The following is a 21,564-nucleotide window of genomic DNA, read 5'->3' as shown; positions in this document are numbered from 1 at the left end:
TTGTTCTGTTAGTTAAGTCATACTCCTTCACAGGTTAAGTCAGATCCTTCTTTAGGCCAGAAGGAAAAAAAAAAGATCACTGAGGTTTCTCCAGTGAACCAACGACTATGTAGCTAATGGCTCCAAACTTCTCATAGGCCAGATTATTTTTATTATCTATATGCATTTTCCTGTCTTCTGATCTAGGAGAATCTGTCACAGATTATAATTCAAGCAATGTAAATTATACCTCTGTGTCCCTTAATGCTATTTCAGGGTGCAGAAAAGCAGGGACAGACAGGGATGTATCTCCAAAATGAGATTTTCCATCCTTTGTGCTAGATAAGCTCTCTAGGCTTGCCATCAGAGATGTCAAGCAACAGCTGTTCTGCTGGAGGACAGATTGAGCCAATCATGTCAAGGCTACGAAAGTTTCTGTGATGGATGTCACTGAAACCAGACTCTTTCAATGAGATTTGCCTCTTTAGGCTTCAAAGTAGACACAGAACTGGTCAGGGTATCATTTCACATCGTCACTCAGTATCCAGACCAAACCAAGACTCAGATTCTCCAAGAGTCCCAAGTGCTAGTTGCAACCAATTTCCCCTAAAATTATTCATGATCTAAGAATTAGTTCAATGATGCATTCTTTCAAACCGTTTCCTACCTGAAGCCAACCTCTGCGTTGTATTTTGCTTGGTGCAGTCTGTGTGCTGCATCCTTGCAACTCATGCTCTTCTAGCTGGGCTGCTTTTTCAGAAGATAGAGACAAGAATTAGAAGACAGCAAATAGAAGTATGGTATTTGATGATATACACCTTAGTTTGCGTTCTTCCCCCCGCCCTGCCCCCCAAGATGAGGACAGAAGAGTAAGTCTTTGACATGTGAATGGTATCAACAATTGAAAAGGCATTCAACTTCAGATACTGGCTAATTCTGTATTAGTAGCAGGAGTTTTGAATCTCTTTGGGGACAGTCATCATCACACGTATTCAAGAGAATAAATTGATTAAAGATACATTAGCTTAACAGCAAGTGAAGCTCCACATTCATTGATACGAAAGTATAGACATATGTTCTAGAATAGGGGCGCCCATCATTCTAACTCCTAACTGGGTAGTCAGCAAGCTGTCTTTGGAAGCCAACTCAGCCTAGAACCCATACTAGTGAAGGCAGACTCTGATAGACAGGGTCCCAGTGAACAACAGGTGACGTGCTGGGTTTACAAAGGAATTGTGTGTATTTACTCTCAAACTAAGGAAACATAAGGTATTGGCAGATTAAACAGAATACATTAGGTATTTAACATACCATGCAGAGACGGATTCTCCATTTCCAAGTCATAAATGAAAGACAAACAATTGTTTTCCTTCATTTCTAAGGCAAGGAAGAGTTGGTTCCAGAACTTCGGCAAAAATTCTGTGTATGGTCAAGCAGAACTACAGGTTCCTGTGCTGGAAATGGTCCTGACTTACAGTGGGACAATAGATTTTTGAGAAGGTGCTTTGATGGAGACAAACATCTTGCAGGTCACATCAGCATCCTTAATGGAGCAAGGACATCACCAACACTCTCAACAGCATCCTAAATAAAAGCATCTCATTTCCTCTGTCCAAGACAGATTTATAGCTTCCATTTCTTCTCAGTGGAGAAAAATAGCTGATGCAAAACCTTTTTTCTGTAAGCCATAATTTAATGGTCACCCTAAGACAGCAGAAACTGGCACTACCAATAAAAGAAGCAGTCGTCCTACAAAGGTCATAGAATCACAGAAAGATTTAGTTTGGGAAGAACCTCTGGAGGTCACCTAGTCCAACTTTCCATTCAAAGCAGGGCTTAGTTTAAAATTAGATCAGGTTGCTCATTACAACTCTCAATACCACATTTTCTTTTTTGGGTTGGACAACACTACAGGCACCAGTGCAGTGACCTGCTCAGAGAATTGATACGGCCAAGTTTTAACTGAGGAAAAACATAAAAGAAAGATTACTTTTAATTGTTGTCAATTGTGCAATCTGGTTTGCTGTGAGATTGCACAAATGCCGGTACAATAGGAGAGGAACAGGATAGGACTGTTCCTGGGGCAAGAGTGTATGCTTATGTCAACTCAGAGTGATCATAAAATTACAGAGCAAGAAGAACCAGATGTTGTTCTGTTGCTTCAAGGACAGCATCTCTTAGGCCTCAAACAGGACTAAGAACAGAGAGGAAAAGGAATGGACTGCTCCAAGGAAAAAAAAAAAAACCAACTAGAACTCCTTCTACTCCAGCAGGCTATTCCTAAGTAACTCCAGAAATACTTTGCAGTCATTAGCACTGGTGCTGATTGCTGTGAGACTCTTCTAGCACTGAAGGTGAACTGTCCTGACATTACAATGCTAGAAGCGTGGTCTGATTCAGTCACTGCTTTGGGACAGAATTGGAAGCATCTTTCACTTTCACATCCTAAGAAATCCATCTCTTCTAAGCAACTGCCCAGAAGGCCACTCATGTATGCTATAAATGTAGGTAGGAAAAGGGGACAGGCCCTCATGCTACCACTGCTGAGTATTTGGTTCTCAGTGTTTTATGATGGATTCATGTGACCAGGTCTCTCTAAACCAGGAAAAACAGTAGTTCAAATCCCAGGGAGAAGCTGATGCAGCTGAGCAAGTCATCTGTGTTACAAACATTACTTTAGAACAAAAACGTCCTTCTCATGGGATGGATGGGATTTGAATACCAACCACTACCTGTTTTGGCACACAAAATAGGTCCACTGGTGTCATTCCCTTGGAGACTTGAGCTGACCTTGCCTATTCTAGTAGCCAAAAACTAAGCAGTATATCATCAAAATATTTGTCATAATCAAAGGAGATCCCATGCTAGCCTTAAGACACATCTTTGTGACCACACTGACATTCACTGGAAGTACATACATGGTTGTGAGACTATGTCTGGGTTATACACCCAAAGAAACGACAGTATACCTAGAGACCAGCTTCGCTACCTTATAAGCCCATCATTTACTTTAATTCATTTACCAAGCCTAAGTGTTAAAAGTTTATCAATCACTATTATCATGAATTACTCCTAGGGAACACAAAGAAAATAGTCCAGACAAAGAGATTTACGATGACACTTTCAGGAACCACAAAGAGGGATTTGTGCCCATTCCGCATTATTAAGTATCCCACATTCCTAATTTTTCAGTGAAGACTAATCCCACAGATGGATGCTTTAGAAGTAATAAATGATGCAATAACTCTCATGGGAGATGGATGGGGAAGAAAATTCAGTGCTGTATCTCAGCTAGAAATCATTTCTGTATGTAAAATCACATTCAATCATTGAGAGGAAATGCCTAGAAATGAAACGGAGCACAAAATTGCTAAGGTACTACCCCTGGGCAAGAAGCTTATACAGATCACCAATGACTCCCACTTTGGACTCTAGTGGTAAAATCAAATGGAAGAAGAAAAATGACAGGATGACGATTCAGTCAGTATCTTTCACTGCAGCTACGCATGTTCAAAATAATACTGGATAGCTAAGAAACAGCAAAACACTGAGTTCTCTTCTGCAAAGATAATTCTACTGTCTCTAAGTTGATGGAGCTGAGGAAAGGAACAGAGAGTGCAACTGAAGTCCTTATAGGTCCCTAAGACAAGCTGAATCAAATGGCATGAAGCAACCCTAAAAATAAACAACTCTGGTTAAGCTTAGAGATAACAGCTGCACAACAGAACTTTTAGAGGAAATTTCTCTTGTCAGAGTTCTATTACAGCTGCTGCCACAATACCCCTACACAGTTTTTGGACCAAAAAGTCAAAGACATTGCTTTACACCCTCTTTAGCTACCTAAAGGTATACCATCCCAGCGTGACAGAGTACACAATTTCCTTCTTTTTCCAATATCCAAGAACATGAACTTTTTTGCATCATTACACACAAGTTTTTACTTTCATATACAATAGTGAAACAAGGTGACCAGCTGATTCCCCATCACCATCCCAGATAACCTGCAAGAAATTATACAGTAGACGGCTAAGCCTGAACACAAATTTGAAAACAAATATGTACCCAGTGTAGCAGGAAAACAGAGACAAAAGAGATCAAGGTTAGAGTCATGGTTAGAACAGTTACTGAAAGAAAAATTAGTTTCTAGTATTGTTGAGATTAATAAAATTCAATCATAATAAATTATAATATTAAGTAACTTTTAAAAGTCTTTGTTTTCATTAAGTGAAAATAAAGCTTAAGCAGACACTATCTACACAGCAACAGATTAAAAAGATACACTCTAAGAGACAGGTTATAACAAGCATGAGGATAACAGACTAAGGTTGGTAGAGTGCTTTGCACAGGGATTTAGTGAAATCAACTTTATTTTCTTTATGCTAAATAGATTAGAAGGCCAGTAAGCCCACGCTTTATACCTTTATATATGCAAGATTATTCCTGTCACTACATTGCTCTCTGACTGACAGAATTAAATTAGAAATAAAATACACATTTTTAAATAAAGCCAGCTAATCACTTGCAGAAAATGGGAAAAATTTTCTTTACTTCAAATATTTAAATGAAGATTAGCTGTCTTTGTAAGACGACTATTATAAACATAATTTATGAGCTTAATGCAGCTATTACTGGCTATAATTTGATTATAGTCTATGTCATCAAATGTCATTCGTCTACAGGACACCAGACTTAGATAACACTAAAGTCCATCATATTTTAAAGCCTATTAATGGTGTTATGTATCAGACAAAGGTATGCCGTTATTTCACACTGACAATTTATAGACATTTCTAATCTTCTAGTTTTAGTTATAACAGTTTACCAAATGGACAGGCGAGGAAAATAAACTTTGGAATAGTTAGGGATCAACTAAGAAATTGATAGGGTGCTGCAGAGACCATTCCTTACACACAACGGCTTAAATAGTCTGATGAATGAGTCCCGTGGAAGTTCATTCCACCAGGCCCAAATGCTGCTGCCCCTTACCACAGACTAACCAGTAACCTCACCTACTGAATTACAACTCTCATGAGTAAATGTTTAAAATAGGTCTAGACTGCAATCTCTGTAAAACTCTCGCATAAAACTCACCATTTGTCCTGGTGGCCTTTGTCTCATTTTTAAGGCAGCCATGTGAATTGCTTTTTCTGCCGTAATTTCTCAGCTCTGAATTAGCTCCATTCAGATACAGAGAAAATCCTTGTTCTAACTGCTCCAGTTTTATTTGTATAGGATCCTTTCTCTTTAAACGTCTCAGTAGCCTGAAGTACAAAGGATAATAATTCATCATTACACAGAGCATATACAGATATCAGATTAGTGATAAATACAAAACCACTCAATGTCACAAAGCTAAAAAAATATGTTCATAGTTCAAACAACAATTTCAGAATATAACTTCAAGGACCTGTTCCCATTCTGTAATGCCTGCACAAGTGCACGCTGTGACATGTTAAGTTTGACCAAGCCTCTCCATTCTGAGATTTTTTTTTTCTATGTTGTTTCTCATTTCACATTATTTTTTCCATTTGGTATTTAGTATATTTAACCTTTCTTCTTGAGAATATTTAAGAGTTTTACTTAGAATCATAGAATTGTCTAGGTTGGAAGGGACCTTTCAGATCATCAAGTCCAACCATCAACCTAACGCTGACAAAAACCACTACTAAACCATATCTCTAAGCACCATGTCTACCCGTCTTTTCAATACCTTCAGGGACAGGGACTCAACCACCGAAACACCTTCACCAGACTTTGCTATCAAAGAGCTTAAAAATGGTCGAGTTTTTTTTGATGGGAAAAAAAAAAAAAAAAAAGAGAAAGAAAAAAAGATTATTTGTGTTTTGGAACTTGAGGGAGAAAACCCCCCCAGTCAATGATGCAGTTAGAGATACCAGAAACTTAAAGTCTGGGTAAAATGATATAAAAAAAACCAGATCCATTTCAGTGAAACACCTACCCTCCCTCTTCTAAGTCTCATCTTCCCTCCTGTCAGCATAGGTTATGTTCAGTCCATCCTAATTCCTTCAGTGAGGTGACACACAGGCCAGGAGGTTGGGGCCACGTGGAGGACAACTTCCACCTGCCCCTGCACACTGCTTCCTGGTTTCCCTCTGACTCCAGGGTGGGTCAATCCACAGGCCAAAGTCCCGCAGGTGTGTATCATTAAATAATAATAATTAAGTAAATCCTTTTCTAAAACCACTTTAGGAGATTATATATGAAAGAAACCTGTGCTCACAAAAACTGGCTGTTCTTCTAACATAATTGTGGCTTTTGTAGGTTTTTCGGTTGTTTCATCAAACCCTGGAGTTTGTTATAGATTTTGAGTAAAAATCTTATGCTTTGTGGTAAAGGAGGGAATCCAGCAAAAAAGTTCTGTAGGCCCTTCTGAATCAACCTATGAAATTCATCTGCCTAGGGTACAACGACCGTAAGGTTCATACGGCCAACATTAAAAGAAATGTTTTAAACTTGTTTGAAAGATACTGAAGTTTGCAAAAGCCACCTACACGTCCTTATCTCCCACCTTAACAGAACATGACTTTGCACATTTAACTTTAGCAACTTTTGCATGCAATTTTCTGTATTTCTGACAACATAAAAACCTTGCCTCATAACAACATCCTCACAGCATGAGCTGCAAATTACTTCTGAATCTAGAACCTCCTGTTCTATCAACAAAAATCTTCCCTGTAAGCTATGGAAATAATAACTATTTTATTAATAGGTTTAGCTATATTTTAAAGCATGATGAAGAAATACCGTGATCTCCTCTAGAAATAAGAACTCTGATGTACTTGACAAACAAAGGGAAGAAGAGAAAATCACCTGAATGCTTTAAGACACAGCAACTCAGGCTTTGCATCACAAGTTTAAAAACCAAGTTTTTAAACTAATATTCACAACTGCTGAAATTAGATACTATATTAGATAGTAAACAACAGATATTTCATACTCGATGGTGGTAATAATTCTGTATCTTACCGGTTTCTCTGCTGAAGGGATATTAAGTATTCATCATGCTTTTTATCAAAGTCAGTCACCATATCCTTAATATAAAGCTGAAATGAGAACATAATTGTCATACTGAAGTAGAAAAATGATTTATTGTAGAGGAATACTGGTTTTGCACCCTCAATATACAAGAATGCTATAAACTGAAAAAACCTCCTTCAACAAAGCATAAAACTGTCATTGTAGCAAAGCTCTTGAAGAACAGAGGAAACACTACTTGTTTTATTTATTCTTCAGAACCCTTCACAATCTACTGAAGAGCCTAAAAATACTAAAACTGGAAGGCATATGCTATAATGAGTTTATAATTGAAGAACTGAAAACTAAGTTGATTCTGGGGCAAAGGCTGAAAGGGCCATGCCCAAAGCCCACCTGTAGGGCTTTATCCCTTAATTGCTACTGCTCACGAGGTCAGTTAATTCTTGAACTTACTCACTGCAGAAGCTGTTTAAAGTGTTTAATTAAACATTTTACCTTGCTTGCCTTTTAGGAAATACGAACTTTTCCAGCAATTTGCACCACATACCCCAGAGCCGCTGCTGCACGTTGTGGTAGGCTGCCTTCTCATACACTCAAAAGTTTAAACTTGCCACCCAAACATTTAATTTCGTTTTGTGACACAGAAAAGAAACACCGTGTTCTGCCTCTTACCGACTAGCAGAGCCTCTCTGCTAAAACACTGCCCCTTCCCGCGCCCTCGCTGAGGGGAGGCGGCGCTGGAGCTGACTTCTCTAGAACTCTCCCCAACGACCAAGCTGGACTTCGGGACGACCTCCCCTGAGGCACCGACCTCAGAAGAAATACAGGGGCAGAGCCCCCGCCGGAGGGAGAGCCCTCACAGGACGGCAGGGAGGAAGGGCCGGACTAGGCCGTGCCGCCGCTGCCCCGTTTGGCCGTTTCCTTGGTTACCCCTCTCGGGCGGTGACCTCACTTCCGGCGCGCCGGGCCGCACCCGGAAGCGGCGGCGGGGATGGAGGCGCTGTGGGCGCTGCTGGACGAGGTGGCCCTGGAGGGGCTGGACGGCATCACGCCGGGTGCTCTGTGGCACCGCCTGGCCGCCCGCTCGCCGCCCTTCCCGCTGCCGCTGGAGCCCGCCACGCAGCAGCTCCTCTGGGCCGCCCTCAGCGCCCAGCCTGACATCAGCTTCTACCTGCTGCCGCGGGCCCGCCCGGCCCTCCGCCTGCACGACCGGTGAGGGCTGCTTCCCTGAGCGGAGCCCGGCCCAGCTGCCCCCGCGCGGGGCGGGAGGCTCGGGGAAGGCTCGCCCCTTGGGCGGGATACCAGGGGCCTGGTCCTCCAGCTGCCCCGGTGACCCCCCCGCCGCCCCCGCTCCTTCTGAGGAGCCGGTCGGGCCTTGCTGAAAGCAGCTGGTTGTCGGCAGGCGAGGCGGAGCGGGGTTTGAAGCCTGTATAGGAGTCCTGGCGAGATTTCTGTTCTAATGACTGTTTACCGCTTTGGCACAAGCAGATCTTATATGTCCCAGTTCCTCAGTGTGGATGTACCTGTTGTTTTCCTTTCCTGTAAACTAATATTTATATATATTATTCTCATCACTTCAATATATACTTGAATTCTTGAAGATCAAATAATTTATTCGCCTTCTCCTGCTTCATACACTCTGCCTGCTGATAAGCTTTGCTTGTACTTGAGGAGTGCAATTCTCTTCTTTATGTTTTTCCAGTTGAGAGATTTCAAAAGAGTTTAATTCTTCTAACATATTTCATAGAGGTATTAGCATTGTTTGTGACAGTATTCTGTTTCAGTTCCAAATTCCCCTTGCTTGGTTAAATGTTGGCGCTCTGCTTTTGTTTCAGATATGAAGAAATAGACCTCGAAACAGGGATACTGGAAACCAAAAGAGATCCTGTTTCTTCAGATGATATTTATCCTGTCCACATGATTTTGGATAATAAAGATGGCATACAAGGTTCCTGCCAGTATTTTAAAGAGAGACTAGACATTACTGATCAAATAAGGAGGAAGGATTTGCAGCCATGTTATACTTATATAGAAGCTGTTGAAAAGTGAGTGAAATCCTTATCTGGCACTGAAAGATTTTTAACTTAAGTTTTAAAATTTAGTCTTCACTTAGTTTGTGCAGATTATATCAAGAATGGTGTTTGGGGGGAGAAAGTGATTGAGAGCTCTGTTTTTATGGAACTAATAATAATTTATTATTTTCCCTTCTGTTTCTTAGATGGGGGGAGAAACTAGTCATTGTTGCTTCCCAAGACCAGCGTTACAGAGCTTTAATAGGCTGGGAGGGGGATCCTGACTTAAAACTCCCCGACTTCTCCTACTGTATATTGGAGCGTTTAGGTCGTGCTAGGTGGCAAGGAGAGCTTCAGAGGGACCTTCACAGCGGGGCTTTCAAGTAAGTTTATATCTTGCTGTATGAATTAAATCATAGCTAAGAAGTTTCCACTGGTTATTTATAAAGATCCGTCCACTTAAGAATTTCTGTGTATTGATTTAAACTCGTATCAGTATTGGTAGTGTCTCATCCTTGCTACCAGGAGCACTTGGTTCTTGGAGCCTGTATTCCTAGAAGTATTCTGGTCTCTTCCTTGAGTTCATTATATACTTCCTGGTATTTTCTCATGGGACCAGAGATTGTCTGTGGGGTTAACACACAAGTTTCTAATTTGTGGAAGTTCGTGCTTTCTCTAAATCACTTTTTCTTCAAATTTGGGATGGAACAGTGAGTTTTATTTCCTTTTCTAAACCGCTGAGTAAGCATCTTATCCTGCACAAGTTCTGAAGACATTCTTGGGTGCCCACCTTTTGTCCACAGCATTTGCCCTGTGTGACCTCTTCCTCTCTATGACCTGAATGGGAGCCTGAGTTACCAGCTCCCAAACTAGACCACGTATTCTCTTGGTGGAGGAGCATTACACAGCCTCTTAGGGAACTTCTGGGTCTGTATTGCAGTGCTGGAGAACATTAGCATTCCTGTTAAGGATTTGCTGCTTTTAGGAAATGAAGTGTATGTAGCTCGCAAACCACACCGGCATTGGTTTTTGCCGCTTAGGAAGCTCTTGTAGATAACTGAGATGATGGGGGCGGAGGGGAAATCTTCTGTGGATACTTTTCTGTCACTGCAGTGGCCTGAGTCAGCTCACCAAGGAGTCAGATGGATACCAGAGCTCTGTTTAATTGGATTAACTATGAAAATCAATTTCACAGGTTATCTTAATGTGGGCACTTCCTAATTTTGAGATTGTCAATTTGAAAATTAACATATATCACTAAGACCATAGGTAAATTAGGAAAAGTGTTTTGTGATACCGGATAATTAGAATTTAATTGCAGAAGTTCTTATGCCTATAGATATCTTGGTATCTTTTCTTTAGAGTGGATGCTGGAAAAATTCATTATCACCGAAGAGTATTGGACAGAAATGGTCTCATAACAATGCAGTCCCATGTCATACGACTACCAAGCGGAGCACAGCAACACTCAATTCTTCTACTTCTGACTCGTTTTCACGTTGATAGGTATGTGCCACTCAGGTGTTTTACAGATCTCCTGAGTAGACTGTGACCTTTTACTATGAGGAAAGTTTGCTTTCTTGTCACAGACCCTTGAGATCCTTCTCAATTTCTTTATTAAGTCCTCTTCCAGATGCTGGACAGTTAAAGCTTACTTGTCTTGGGACTGTAAACAACAAGGTATTCTAGTGCCTGTCACTTGCCTAGAGAAGCCTAACTCTTCTTATTGTAGCACTAATCATTCTGTTAATTTTGAGTGTTCTCGCTTCAAACCCATCTCTCATAGATTTTTTTTGTTTTCCTATCTTGTTTATGGTTAGAACTTGTGCTTCTGTGGGTTGGCAATGAAGTAACTCGTTGTTCCCTCAGCTGGGGTCTCTTCTTAGTGTCAAATTCTCTCATGTGCTATTCACAGAAGGAAAACAAAACTGCAATTCCTAAAACAATCTGAGAACACTTCAGCATACTTTCTCTAGTGGCTGACATTTCGTAAGGGTACAACTCATGTTTATAAAGTTATATGCATGCTTACATGTAAAATAATTTTCTTCATCTTGATTAGGAGGAGCAAATACGATATTCTGATGGAGAAGCTCTCAAGTATGCTAAGTGCTCGTTCAAACCAGATGGAAACACTAGGAAACTTGAGGGACGAATTGGTGAGATTCATTACTCTCTGTTAAATTGTCACTCACTTAGAATCTAGATGATTAGTATCAAAGGCTGTTGTTCATACTGCCTTTAAAGTTGCACAGTATTTTGGGGTAGGGTCTCAGAAGAAGGATCTTTACCCACTAGATCAAGTTACTGTTGCTGTTCATGATAAGCAGGGAGTTCTATTTGATCCACGATTTTAGAATTGTTTTGTTAATGGATATCATCATACAATTCTTACTTGCATGATGCTACTGCTTGTTTGGATGGTGGAGTTGAAGAGATAGAACACAATCCAGAAGCATCTCATGCTCTGTCTGCACTAGCAGGCTTTTAAGATCCTTTTTTAATATCCTATCCCAAAATACTGTCTTTTAAGAACAGGCAGTATCAATGCTTTTGATGCTAATCACCTAGAGGTGATTGGGCTACAATGACTTTCGCCATTTCTCTTTGCATTAGGGTCTTTGTGAGAGAACTTTCAAACGTCTCTATCAGTATATGATGAATGCTGGCTTAGCCAAGGTAGTGTCCATCCCACTACAAGATATACACCCCAATGGAGGACCCTACAAGACAAAGAAAGGTAACTAAAACTGTATTTTTGCTTTCTTTTTATGTAATTACATTGATGCCATTCTATCTATAAGCTTCAAATCTGAAATTAAAAGATGCGTAAAGGAAACTCTGTCTATGCAATTATGTGGAGAAGTGTGTTAATAAAGCTAGCACGCCGCAGCCCACTTGAATTAAGCGTTTGTTCCAGGTCTTTAAGAAATGGATGCAGGAAAGTCTGTTGCATATCAATGTAAGCTGTTGCAGTGGATTGTGACTCCTAGTAAGACTGCTCAAGCCAATGCAAAGGGAGTAGGGACAAAGAGCAGTCTGCTGACCTCTCACATTGAATGCCAAGTCAATAAACTTGACAAAAATATATAAAAAGCTATATAAAACAAAAAAGACCGTTATGAAATAAGAAGCTAAAGAAACAGATTATCTTAGTTACGCCTTTTGCTGAAATTATGACTTCTGATGAATATCATCAGAATGCAAAGGTTTTTTTCTGGAAAGTTTCATATCAAATTATGAAAGTAAGCTTCTGCAGCACTGCCTTGAAATTATTTCAGTAAGCAAGGCAGCCAACAACTACTATTCAAAAAAGCCATAGTCTACTGAGGGTTACTTTAATGCATAACCACCTTTGAATTCAATGTTAATAGGTTTGCATGAACTGCTGATAACTTCCAAATGTGTAGTGGAAAGACAAAGAAGAGCAGAACTGTGTGAAGAAAGGGAACAAAAGAAAGCAGCCGCTCTCAGAAAAAGATGCAGATAAAACTTGTGTGGGGGGAAAAAAACTACGAGAAGTAATAATAGAAAGTATGAGGAAGGATAGTATCACCAATGGAATTAATGCAATTGCTTAAGGAAATCTAAACCAAGTCTTTAATCACAGAAAATCCTAAGGAGCAGATTTGCCAGGGTTAAAAAGTAAATAGTTCTAAAAGATGAACAGTGTGTTTTTTCAGAGATGTAGTGAACTGTTTGTGGGGAAAAACATGTGATATGACCTAAACATTGCAAATTATATAGTCTTTGTGAATATGACCTAAACATTGCAAATTATATAGTCTTTGTGAATAGGAGTGATCATGAAGGAAGACGTGAAAGAGCCAATAAAAGAGTGAGAAATTCCAGAAGACAAAAGTGAATACCAGTTACGTGAAACTGAATTAAGGCTCTTGATAAAACAACAAATTTCTTCAAATCTTGTTAGTCTGGGGGAAGGAAATCTCTCTGTAGGGAAATTGTATTATGAACTAAGAGAAGCAGTGGTCAAAAGTAGGTACAGCATCTAGCATGGTTTGGAGACAAATCTTCCATGTTGTACTGAATAAATAAAGGAATGATTGAACAAGTTCATTGTCATGAAATATACACGTCCACCTCCTTCCCATAAGAATATCAGAGGGAGTTTTACACAGGAGAATTCATTTAAGTTCAGAGTTTCAAGAAGGCAGTGGCGATCCTCAAATATATTCTAGAATGGGTCAGTACACAATAAAATATATAGGGAAAATTATCATCAAACTGTTACAAAATCTGTATGGTACATTTTCTGGTCTGAGCGAGTGTCTCAACAGACAGTGGCTTCTATGAGAGTGATACCTGTAGCCACACCATTATAATTCTCGTTGACACAAACCTAGATCCTCTCTTACACCGTCTTTAAGTAGGTTATGTTGCACTGGGCTGTGTTTGCTTATACTTCCTCACACCGAATTAAGTTTCAGAGATGTTCTAACGAGCTGAAGACATTTGCAAATAAACCCCAAAAGACTAGATAGTATTCCTAAAAGATGGAGTTTATAATCAGTAGCAAAAGCATCCAAGTCCGTTTATAATCTTGGTGTCAGTCCACAAGGCAGTAGATGTTTCATATTTTGTCACAGATTGGACCAATCCTGTCCAATCCTAAGGGCAGCTGCACTTACTACTTAAGTTTGACATGAAAAATGCCACCTGATGAATCTTTCACTTGAATGATAATTCCATTTTACAGACGTAAAAGCTGAAAATCCACATAAATGCCTTCAAAACCACTAGGTATTAAACTGGGATGAATTAATAATAGCTGGTTTTCATTGGAGATCAAGATAGTTTAATCTCTGGAGTTAAACAGGAAAGCAGATAGAAATATGTGGAGGATCATCACTGAGGATGAAGACAGAGCATCTGCTATGGGAAGTACATTACTGGGCAGCAGGAGCTAAAGTAAAAAGAACTGGTTGGGTTTTGGTTGTTTGTTTGTTTGGGTTTTGGTTTTGTTTTTTTTTTTTTAATTTTTAAATAGTGCGTCAAGTGAAAATTAATAGGCTGCAGAAGTACAGAGGATGTGATAACAGTGCCTGCAGCCCTACCAAAATGTCAGCACTTAATTACTATCCTAAGCAGCATCTGAGGATACTGGCAGGGAAAGGATTCAGATTGAGCAAAAATAATGGAATCAGCTGGCCTGGAGCTCAGTCACATCATTAAGTTACTGTGGATTAACTTCATGTCCGCTGGGCTTCAGTTACTGATCGTACATATACGTTAAGATAAAATTCATTAACTGAAACCTTAATGGTTTCAACTAAAGCTTTCTACCTGGCGTTTTTCACAGCAGGGCTGTACCAGAGGAGTGGAGATGGCTGTAGATGTTCCCAGCCGCTGCTGCAGGATGCATTGGCTACTTCTGCAGTAGCTGCTGAATCATTGAGGCTTTAGAAGCTGGCAGTGTACACTAACCTAGTTCCAGCTTACCACTGGTCTCTTAAATCGTTCAGCAGGAGCTGGATGACACTGATGATAGTGGGTCATTCTTATATCGGGGAGCAGGATGGCTAGAGCTCTCCTGAAGTCATCTGTCCCCGCTCTTCTGTGAGATCCCAGAAGGGTAGAGTAGGTGGAGAGTTACTGCAGCTCGGCCAGCGCACAGTAACATGTTAAGATGTGGAATTGAATCATGTTTGAGATTCTTGTGGCTGGTGGGCAGCAGCGTGTTCTGTCCTTGTATACAACAACCTTAGATTTTGTATCTCCGTTTTCATTGCACATGATTTTAGTATACCGTATATGTTAATAAACCTGGTCATTCCCTAGGTGCAGAGATTAGGACTCTGGACAAGAAATCTTGTATCTCTTTTGTTATGTCATTTGCATTTATAGAAAGTTAAAAAAAAATGCTTTGAGTGTTGAAAAAAAGGAGGGATTTTATCCCCAGTGAGTGATCTCACAGTCAAATCTGTGTTCTGAGGAGTAGTACTGTGGATCAGCACTTAGTCCTTTCATTGATTTACTTGTACTATTGAAATTCTCCTGTTATTGCGGTGTTTTCCATTCTGCTCATAAATCACTGTATTGGGCAGTCCTAACGTTGATGCAGACAAGTCAGTATTTTGACAGATTCGTATATAGGGAAAAGCTCTTGCAAACCTTTCCCAGAAATAAGCAGTTGTCTTTGGTCGTTTGTGTTCCTTGTTGCACTATTACTCCTTTGTGCTGCTGAAAGAAATAAAATCCTTTAAATATGCACGCACCCCCAGCATATTGTTAAGAGTTGTTACTGTCATTCGTGTTCACAGGCACTGATGTCATGGTCCGTTGCCTTAAATTACTAAAGGAATTCCGGAAGAAAATGGAAGATTATCATGATGATGATGAAGAGGAGATCATCACAAAAGCTGTTCCGCCTGTGGATATTGTTTGTGAAAGGGATATGCTAACCCAGGCTTACGAGCTAAGTAGGTGATGTAGTAAGACACGCTAAAGCTTTTTCTCACTGTCTTCTTACTCCTTGTATGTATAAAGGAAAGGTATATGTTGGGGGCAGGGGGGTTAAGTTCTGATTGCTTTTAGTGTATCAGAAAGTGTCAATTTTTCATGGAAAAGATGAGCTTTAGGTCCAGATTAGGCTGGAGCTATAGGTGCTGCCACCTCTTACCCCCTCCCTGGAAGTTTATCGACTATTCAATGCCACCAGAATAAGGCAGCATGGTAGAAATGGGACGTTGTGGTGGGATGAAAAAAGGTGATGAAGAAAAGTGTTCCTTCTTCCTCTGCCTCTTTTCCTTTCATAACAGAGAAAATATCTGACTCTGTAAAGCTGTCATGGAAAAAATTCCCCCTGCTTTTAATCTGAAGCTGTCACTGTCAAGGCTTATTCTCCTGGGGCGCTGCTTCACATAAAATTGTGTTTTATGACAGTATTTGACTCTATATTGTATATTTCTGTGAAAATGTCTTTAGTTGTCAGTGGTAAATGTTAAATTTTATAGTCTGGCATAGACAGTTATTCAGAGCAAATATGAATGTATATACAAATGTATGTATGTATAATTCAGTCAGATTATTTCCCTGAGATGTTTTCTGTTTTTTTTTCTTTCTGAAACAGTTGAAAGTAGGGGAACCAAAGGTATTTCTCAGGCAGAAATTCGCTTGGCTATGAACGTGGGGAAGCTAGAAGCAAGGATGCTCTGTCGCCTTCTGGAGAGGTACAAAGTTGTCAAGGTAAGATTAAAATAAAATAATATAAGTCCTTATTCAAACTGGAGATACAGTTGTGGTTGCTGTGGTAGGATGTTATAACATTGTTAACCTCAGACAATGGAAATGGCAGGGATTTGAGAATTGACAGTGAAAGAGTTCTGGTAAGATTGATAAAGGTATTACTTCAGTTGAGGAAAAAGTATACAAGAGAAGTGTTTAAAAAGTACTAAAATTTTAACCTACTGTAATCTGAGGACTAGGTCTAGTTGTTAGAATGTAACATATCTGCTCTCCGAGCATATCTTTGCTTTATTGCTTCCTGGTTAGCTGCCTTGACATTTAATAGTTTGCTGACCCAGACGTGCGAGTATTTTACATTGGTTTGTCGCTTAAGTAATAAAGCTGTGGGAAAAAATGCACATGGCCTCATATTCGCTGTCTGTACTGAGAGCATGTTCCAGAGATCCACACCAGCTGGTGGGATTCTGCCGGACGCCGCTTCACGACGTTCTGGAAAAACACCGTTCCCAGCGCTGTGACGCAGATCTGCCCTCCAAAAACAGACAGGGCAGAGAAACGGGCCACAGCCACTTACCCAGTCAGTGGTAACCCAAGTGACCTGGGGGCTGGTACTTCATGGAGATGAACATAAATGTCTTTCAACTCAAAATAGCCACTTTGCTTCATTTTTGACTATTAGACAACTTCTATTTTGCAAGATCCTCTACTGAAGGATCTTGTTGGAGACCCTCTGTATGTCTAAAATACCAGCAAATTCTGGAAAAAAAACAGTTACTCTTGCAGAGGTTATGGTGATTAAACTCCTTATTTCCAGATATTTCAATTTTTTTTTCATTTCAACAAGACAAATTCAGCTGTCATTTCTCGCATGCACGCACTTGCCCCTTTTCACAAAGGCAGGATAATTGCACTCTTTCCTCCATAGAGATTTTTTTTTTTTTAATAAGATCTTGTCATTTGGTAAAAAGTTCTATAGAATTAAAACCAAGCAAACTATATAAACCGTATATCTAAACGTACTTTTCCCTAAGTCAGTTGCGAAGATGAAATCTTCCCTTATGGATAGTCTGTTGAGTTTCTAGATACTTGAAAGCACCTTTTGTAGTAGACAGGGCAACAGAGGTTCCACTCGAGTCTGATTCGCTCTGGTAATTTCTGCATTGCAGTTATTTCACAGGAAATTTTTTCTGAAAATAAAATTGATTTCCAGCATGAATACATATAGTTTGTTCTTCCTTAGACTTTTCTACATCCCACATAATGTAGGCGTTTAATTCTAGTATGCGGGTGAGGCAGTTTTATTGATTTTTCAGGCATGGTATTTCTTTTGATTTCTATATGTTAAGGTTAGTCAACATTTTTGTTATTTAGGAAAAAATGGATAATAACATGATATCTCTTGATGTGAGGGGAGAAAGTTAGAAAATTTTCCAACTGTTGATGCTAGACAACAGACCGCAAGAATGGAGAATTGAGGTGGTAAAATAACGTTCCAACTGTTTCTTTAGGGTTTTATGGAGGATGAAGGTCGGCAAAGGACAACGAAGTATATTTCATACATTTTTGCAGAGGAGAGTGATTTAAACCGTCAGTTTGAGAGAGAGAAGGCCAGGAGTGAGCAGTTAGCTACAGTTACTTTGGCTCTAGTGCCAGAAGATTCCCCGCCTGTGGAAGATGTGTCTCCTGGAGAAGATGACACTTTGGTCTCAGAGTCTGACAATGAAGAAGAAGGGAAGGATGGCAAGAAGAGAGGAAAAGGTCAGAAGACCAACTCTGATTCTCTGTTGAAATTAAGTTTCCAAGATGATACCCATCAGTCAACAGCAGCTAAAGGTAGATCATGAATCTGACATTTGGAAAGAACCTTGCATTTTTCTTATGGATCCTGTTATTAAAGAAAAAAATCATACGCTATTAGCTTCCACTGAAGTTTTTGATCGTATATTTATTTTTACAGTTATTTGATTATTTCCATGCTTTTTTGATGTTCTCTTTCCACCAAAAGTGTCATATTTTGGAATACTGTAGGTGTGGTTATCTCTGGAGATTCTTAGGGCTGAAGCGTGCTCTGGTGTTTGTGTGCGCCAGAGAACGTTTCTATCACCAATCACAGGGAAAATAAGTCTGCTCCTCCTTATCCCCGCATCATTTCTCCCCTTTTCCCTATGCAGATGAAATGGGCTCACACCCCTTGCTCCTGGGATAGTCAGTTATTTTTTGGGTGGCTTGAAGAGCTGAAATGATTCTGCAGCGGGTCAGGCAAATTCCTAAAGCGTTGCAAGGAAGGAGGCAGGAGTCTGTGGCTAAAAAAGAGCACAGTGGGGAGCCCGTGGTAGCTAGCAGGCAGGGTGGCTTAACCTGCTGAGACAAACAGCATCCTTGGGTAAATTTTGTATCTGCCTTGGATGTTCTATGATGAACTGACAAAGAATCTGTCACGGTTTCTGTTTTTCATAATATCTCACAGCTCAGGCCGTGCCCATCAGAGAGCACCATCTTGGTAGAGCTCGAGCTTTTAAAAAAGTCCTTGAAGAATTCAGAAGGGATTTGAACACGCTTTGTCTTTCTTGAAACACTGAAATATTTCTTGAAATGTTTTATTTCTTCTTTAAAAGGTGGGCTGTGCCTCTCATTAAAATGCATCATTTCATGCCATTGGAGATGTAAATGTCATCTTAGGTGTGGCAAATAGCACAGGAGCTGACAGACCAGCCGCTTAATTGAAACATATAAAAATTCTTCACCTTTTAGCTGTGGTTTTTTTCAGTTGGAAATGTCTGGTATCAAGCCTTAGAGTCTGTGTAAAATATCTTTGTTTATATACTGGTGCAAACCTTCCAGCAGGGTGGATTTACGTAGAGTAATACTGACTTCTCGTCTGAAGCCAGAGAAGATGGTAACTAACTGCTTTCAAGCAGCAATAGGTTTGGGATGAGTTAACCCACAGCCTTACTCATCTAAGCATATTGTAACAAAAATGTCTTGTCTCCTAAAGCTAATTGCTTCATCTTTTTCTTCAGTTATTTGGAGCATCTTAATGTGAAAGCTAATAGCCTTTTGGGGATGTTTTAAAAGCACATCTTTGGTTTATTTATTTATTTTAACTATTTGAATGCTCCTACAACTGCTCTGATAAGCTCCAAGGGAAGAGATGAGAACAGATCTCCATTTCGTATGTAGATTATCTTTGCAGTAATACTAAATCCTTATTCTCGTTCTGCTTTGAATTGGAAAAGTCAGGTTTCTGGCAGAACTTGAGAATCTTTTTGACAGAAACTCTCCTTTCTTCAGGCAGCAGTTTCTGGATAAGCTAATCCGGCCCTTCGAGGTCTTCTAAGTCTGCCTAGGAAGAGGCTTCTGCTTGGAGAGAATTATTTGATGACAGGGAGTTCACTTTTTTAAAAATCTTTACTTTTGGAGACTGAATGCAGTCATTCAGAATCAAACTACTGCTTCCAGCAGGGTAGAAGAATACGTGAAAAATGTATAAGAATGGTTTTAAGTGCAGTTACCTGGGTGTATGGGGGAGGAAGGCCTTTTATAGGGGGAGAAGCTGAACATTTACAGGAAACTGAGAGCAGAACAATTACAAGGCTGTTTGCTCTTAAACCAGGCTCAAAGCCAACAGCTGTGAAGTCTCAGGGAAAGAAGCTGCCCTCCCCTCAAATTCTTGAAGAGCCCGAGGAGCTCCCAGACAGCCTTTCGGGGGAGAGTACTACTTTGGAAACTCTAAAGCAGGATTCCAATCTTCCCACCTGTGCTCAGTGCACTGATGAAGATGGGGATGTGGCTGTGGTGGAGGAGGTCAGACTTGAGGACCCTAAGGTAAGATCACATGTCTTAATATTTTCTTGTTTGTATGGCTGTCTGAGCTAAGTTATGAACTTTTACAGCAAAACTCCAAGCTATAGTTTTTGTATTAATTGATGGGATTATTTTGTTTTGTTTTGTTGTTTTAATTTAATTTCAAAGTACAGTTCTATTTTGGCTGCATTGTATAAGTACAGATTATTCCAGGAGATAGGAAGGTAGACGTCTGAAATACAGTTCTGGGTTACTTCCCTGGTGCTCTCCAAATTCCCTGTGTTGACTTAATGTGTGCCATCACTTAATGTCTGTCTGTGCACACAAGTGCTGCATATCATCTCGTCAGTCTGCTCTAAACCAGGAGGAATAAATGGGCTTCAACATGAAAGTTGTGTAGCCTCACTGCTGCAGGGCTGAACCTGGGAGAAGCAGCCTTTCTGAAAGAGGTTATGTTGGCTTGGACTCAGCGCGATGTTAAGGTAGTTAACGGCTCTCTAGGCCAAAACTCTCAACTCCAAATGGCTCAGAATGTGGGATGGACAGAGAAAGTGCATAAAACTCTGCATCTAACTACATGGATATCATAGTTTCTGCCTTGGTTCCCTGCCTGTGAAGGGGAGATGAAATATAATCCCCATCTGACTAGTTTGTTACAAATAAATGCATCGAAACTGTGAATTCCTCAGATGCTACTGTGTGAGGAACCAGTGTTGGGCTGAAGACATTGAATAGTATGTGTAAAATTTTTGGTTTGTCCGTACTGTGCGCTAGCAGATGGGTGGCCAAAAGAAGGAAAAGCGTTCCAAAGCTACAGCAGTGGAGAGATCTCATGAAACATACAGGCTGCTGAAGCGCCGAAATCTCATCGTGGAAGCTGTTCGGAACCTCCGGCTAATTGAAAGCTTGTTCACGTGAGTCCATCTAAAAAGAGCGTACTAGGAGCCTGATGCATTTTGGTAGCAGAAGCACTACTTTAGCAAGCAATCTGTATGCTTGTGCCATTGGTGTCCTTTCTTATCCCTGATGGCACTATATGCGATAATGTTGGAAAGGATGGCACAAGGAAGGTGTGGGGTGTTGAAGTTATACAGAATCTTAAAAATTGATCAGCTGTTTGGAAGTTCTATGCAGATAATTACACAAGTGAGTTTTTATACAGCATATGTCCCATAAATAGAAATCAGAGAACTTTTTTCACCGTTCACAGTATGGCAGTGCTTGGGGCCACAAAGTAAGATACAGTGCTTCCCTGCTTGAGGATTCTTTCCTCTGTATAAGTTTTATTTCCACATCGTTTCAAAAATTGTTCATGTGTTGTTCTGTCATGGACTGTAGAGACTCATGTCTTTATGTCAGTCATCATTGGTCACCAGGATTCTAGCAGGGTCCCGGAAGTTTGCTTTTTTTGCAGTTTTATGTGGTATCATTACATGTCTTCTCCTGATGCCTTGTCTGGACTAAAGATACTTCCCGAATGTTATAACGTCTTTCAGCCTTTTAAGATTCACCTCCAAAGAGAAATGGAAATTCTGGTGCTCTCCTGGAGTCCCAGCTTCCAAATTGG

At 40.2% G+C, this 21,564-nt stretch overlaps 2 protein-coding genes across 5 annotated transcripts in view; one reads left to right on the top strand and one right to left on the bottom strand.

The window, feature by feature from the left end:
• Positions 1-7,894, bottom strand: part of KATNIP (katanin interacting protein) — a 54,980-nt gene extending 47,086 nt beyond the window's left edge. Inside the window, exons 1-4 of one of the 3 annotated variants that reach the window (XM_063345219.1) lie at positions 7,648-7,894; positions 6,967-7,043; positions 5,071-5,240; positions 647-729 (exon numbers count right to left, since the gene is read on the bottom strand). In XM_063345219.1, the coding sequence (XP_063201289.1) occupies positions 647-729; positions 5,071-5,240; positions 6,967-7,028 (315 nt within the window). In that variant the 5' untranslated portion in view covers positions 7,029-7,043; positions 7,648-7,894. Of the gene's footprint in view, positions 1-646; positions 730-5,070; positions 5,241-6,966; positions 7,044-7,470; positions 7,578-7,647 lie in introns of those variants that run through there. The other 2 variants (XM_063345221.1, XM_063345220.1) reach the window with 2 other exon arrangements.
• Positions 7,895-7,923: 29 nt separating this feature from the next.
• The window catches only part of GTF3C1 (general transcription factor IIIC subunit 1), a 46,309-nt gene continuing 32,668 nt past the window's right edge, over positions 7,924-21,564 (top strand). The window contains exons 1-11 of one of the 2 annotated variants that reach the window (XM_063345218.1): positions 7,924-8,187; positions 8,811-9,020; positions 9,194-9,370; positions 10,350-10,493; positions 11,050-11,146; positions 11,604-11,727; positions 15,269-15,427; positions 16,078-16,193; positions 17,702-18,026; positions 19,807-20,018; positions 20,775-20,911. In XM_063345218.1, the coding sequence (XP_063201288.1) occupies positions 7,967-8,187; positions 8,811-9,020; positions 9,194-9,370; positions 10,350-10,493; positions 11,050-11,146; positions 11,604-11,727; positions 15,269-15,427; positions 16,078-16,193; positions 17,702-18,026; positions 19,807-20,018; positions 20,775-20,911 (1,922 nt within the window). In that variant the 5' untranslated portion in view covers positions 7,924-7,966. Of the gene's footprint in view, positions 8,188-8,810; positions 9,021-9,193; positions 9,371-10,349; positions 10,494-11,049; positions 11,147-11,603; positions 11,728-15,268; positions 15,428-16,077; positions 16,194-17,701; positions 18,027-19,806; positions 20,019-20,771; positions 20,912-21,564 lie in introns of both variants that reach the window. The other variant, XM_063345217.1, reaches the window with a different exon arrangement.

The sequence above is a fragment of the Chroicocephalus ridibundus genome, chromosome 8 (assembly GCF_963924245.1).
Source record: "Chroicocephalus ridibundus chromosome 8, bChrRid1.1, whole genome shotgun sequence".
Classification (NCBI taxonomy): domain Eukaryota; kingdom Metazoa; phylum Chordata; class Aves; order Charadriiformes; family Laridae; genus Chroicocephalus; species Chroicocephalus ridibundus.
The sequence above is the reverse complement of the archived record's forward strand: the minus strand, read 5'-3'. Positions and strand labels throughout refer to the sequence as shown.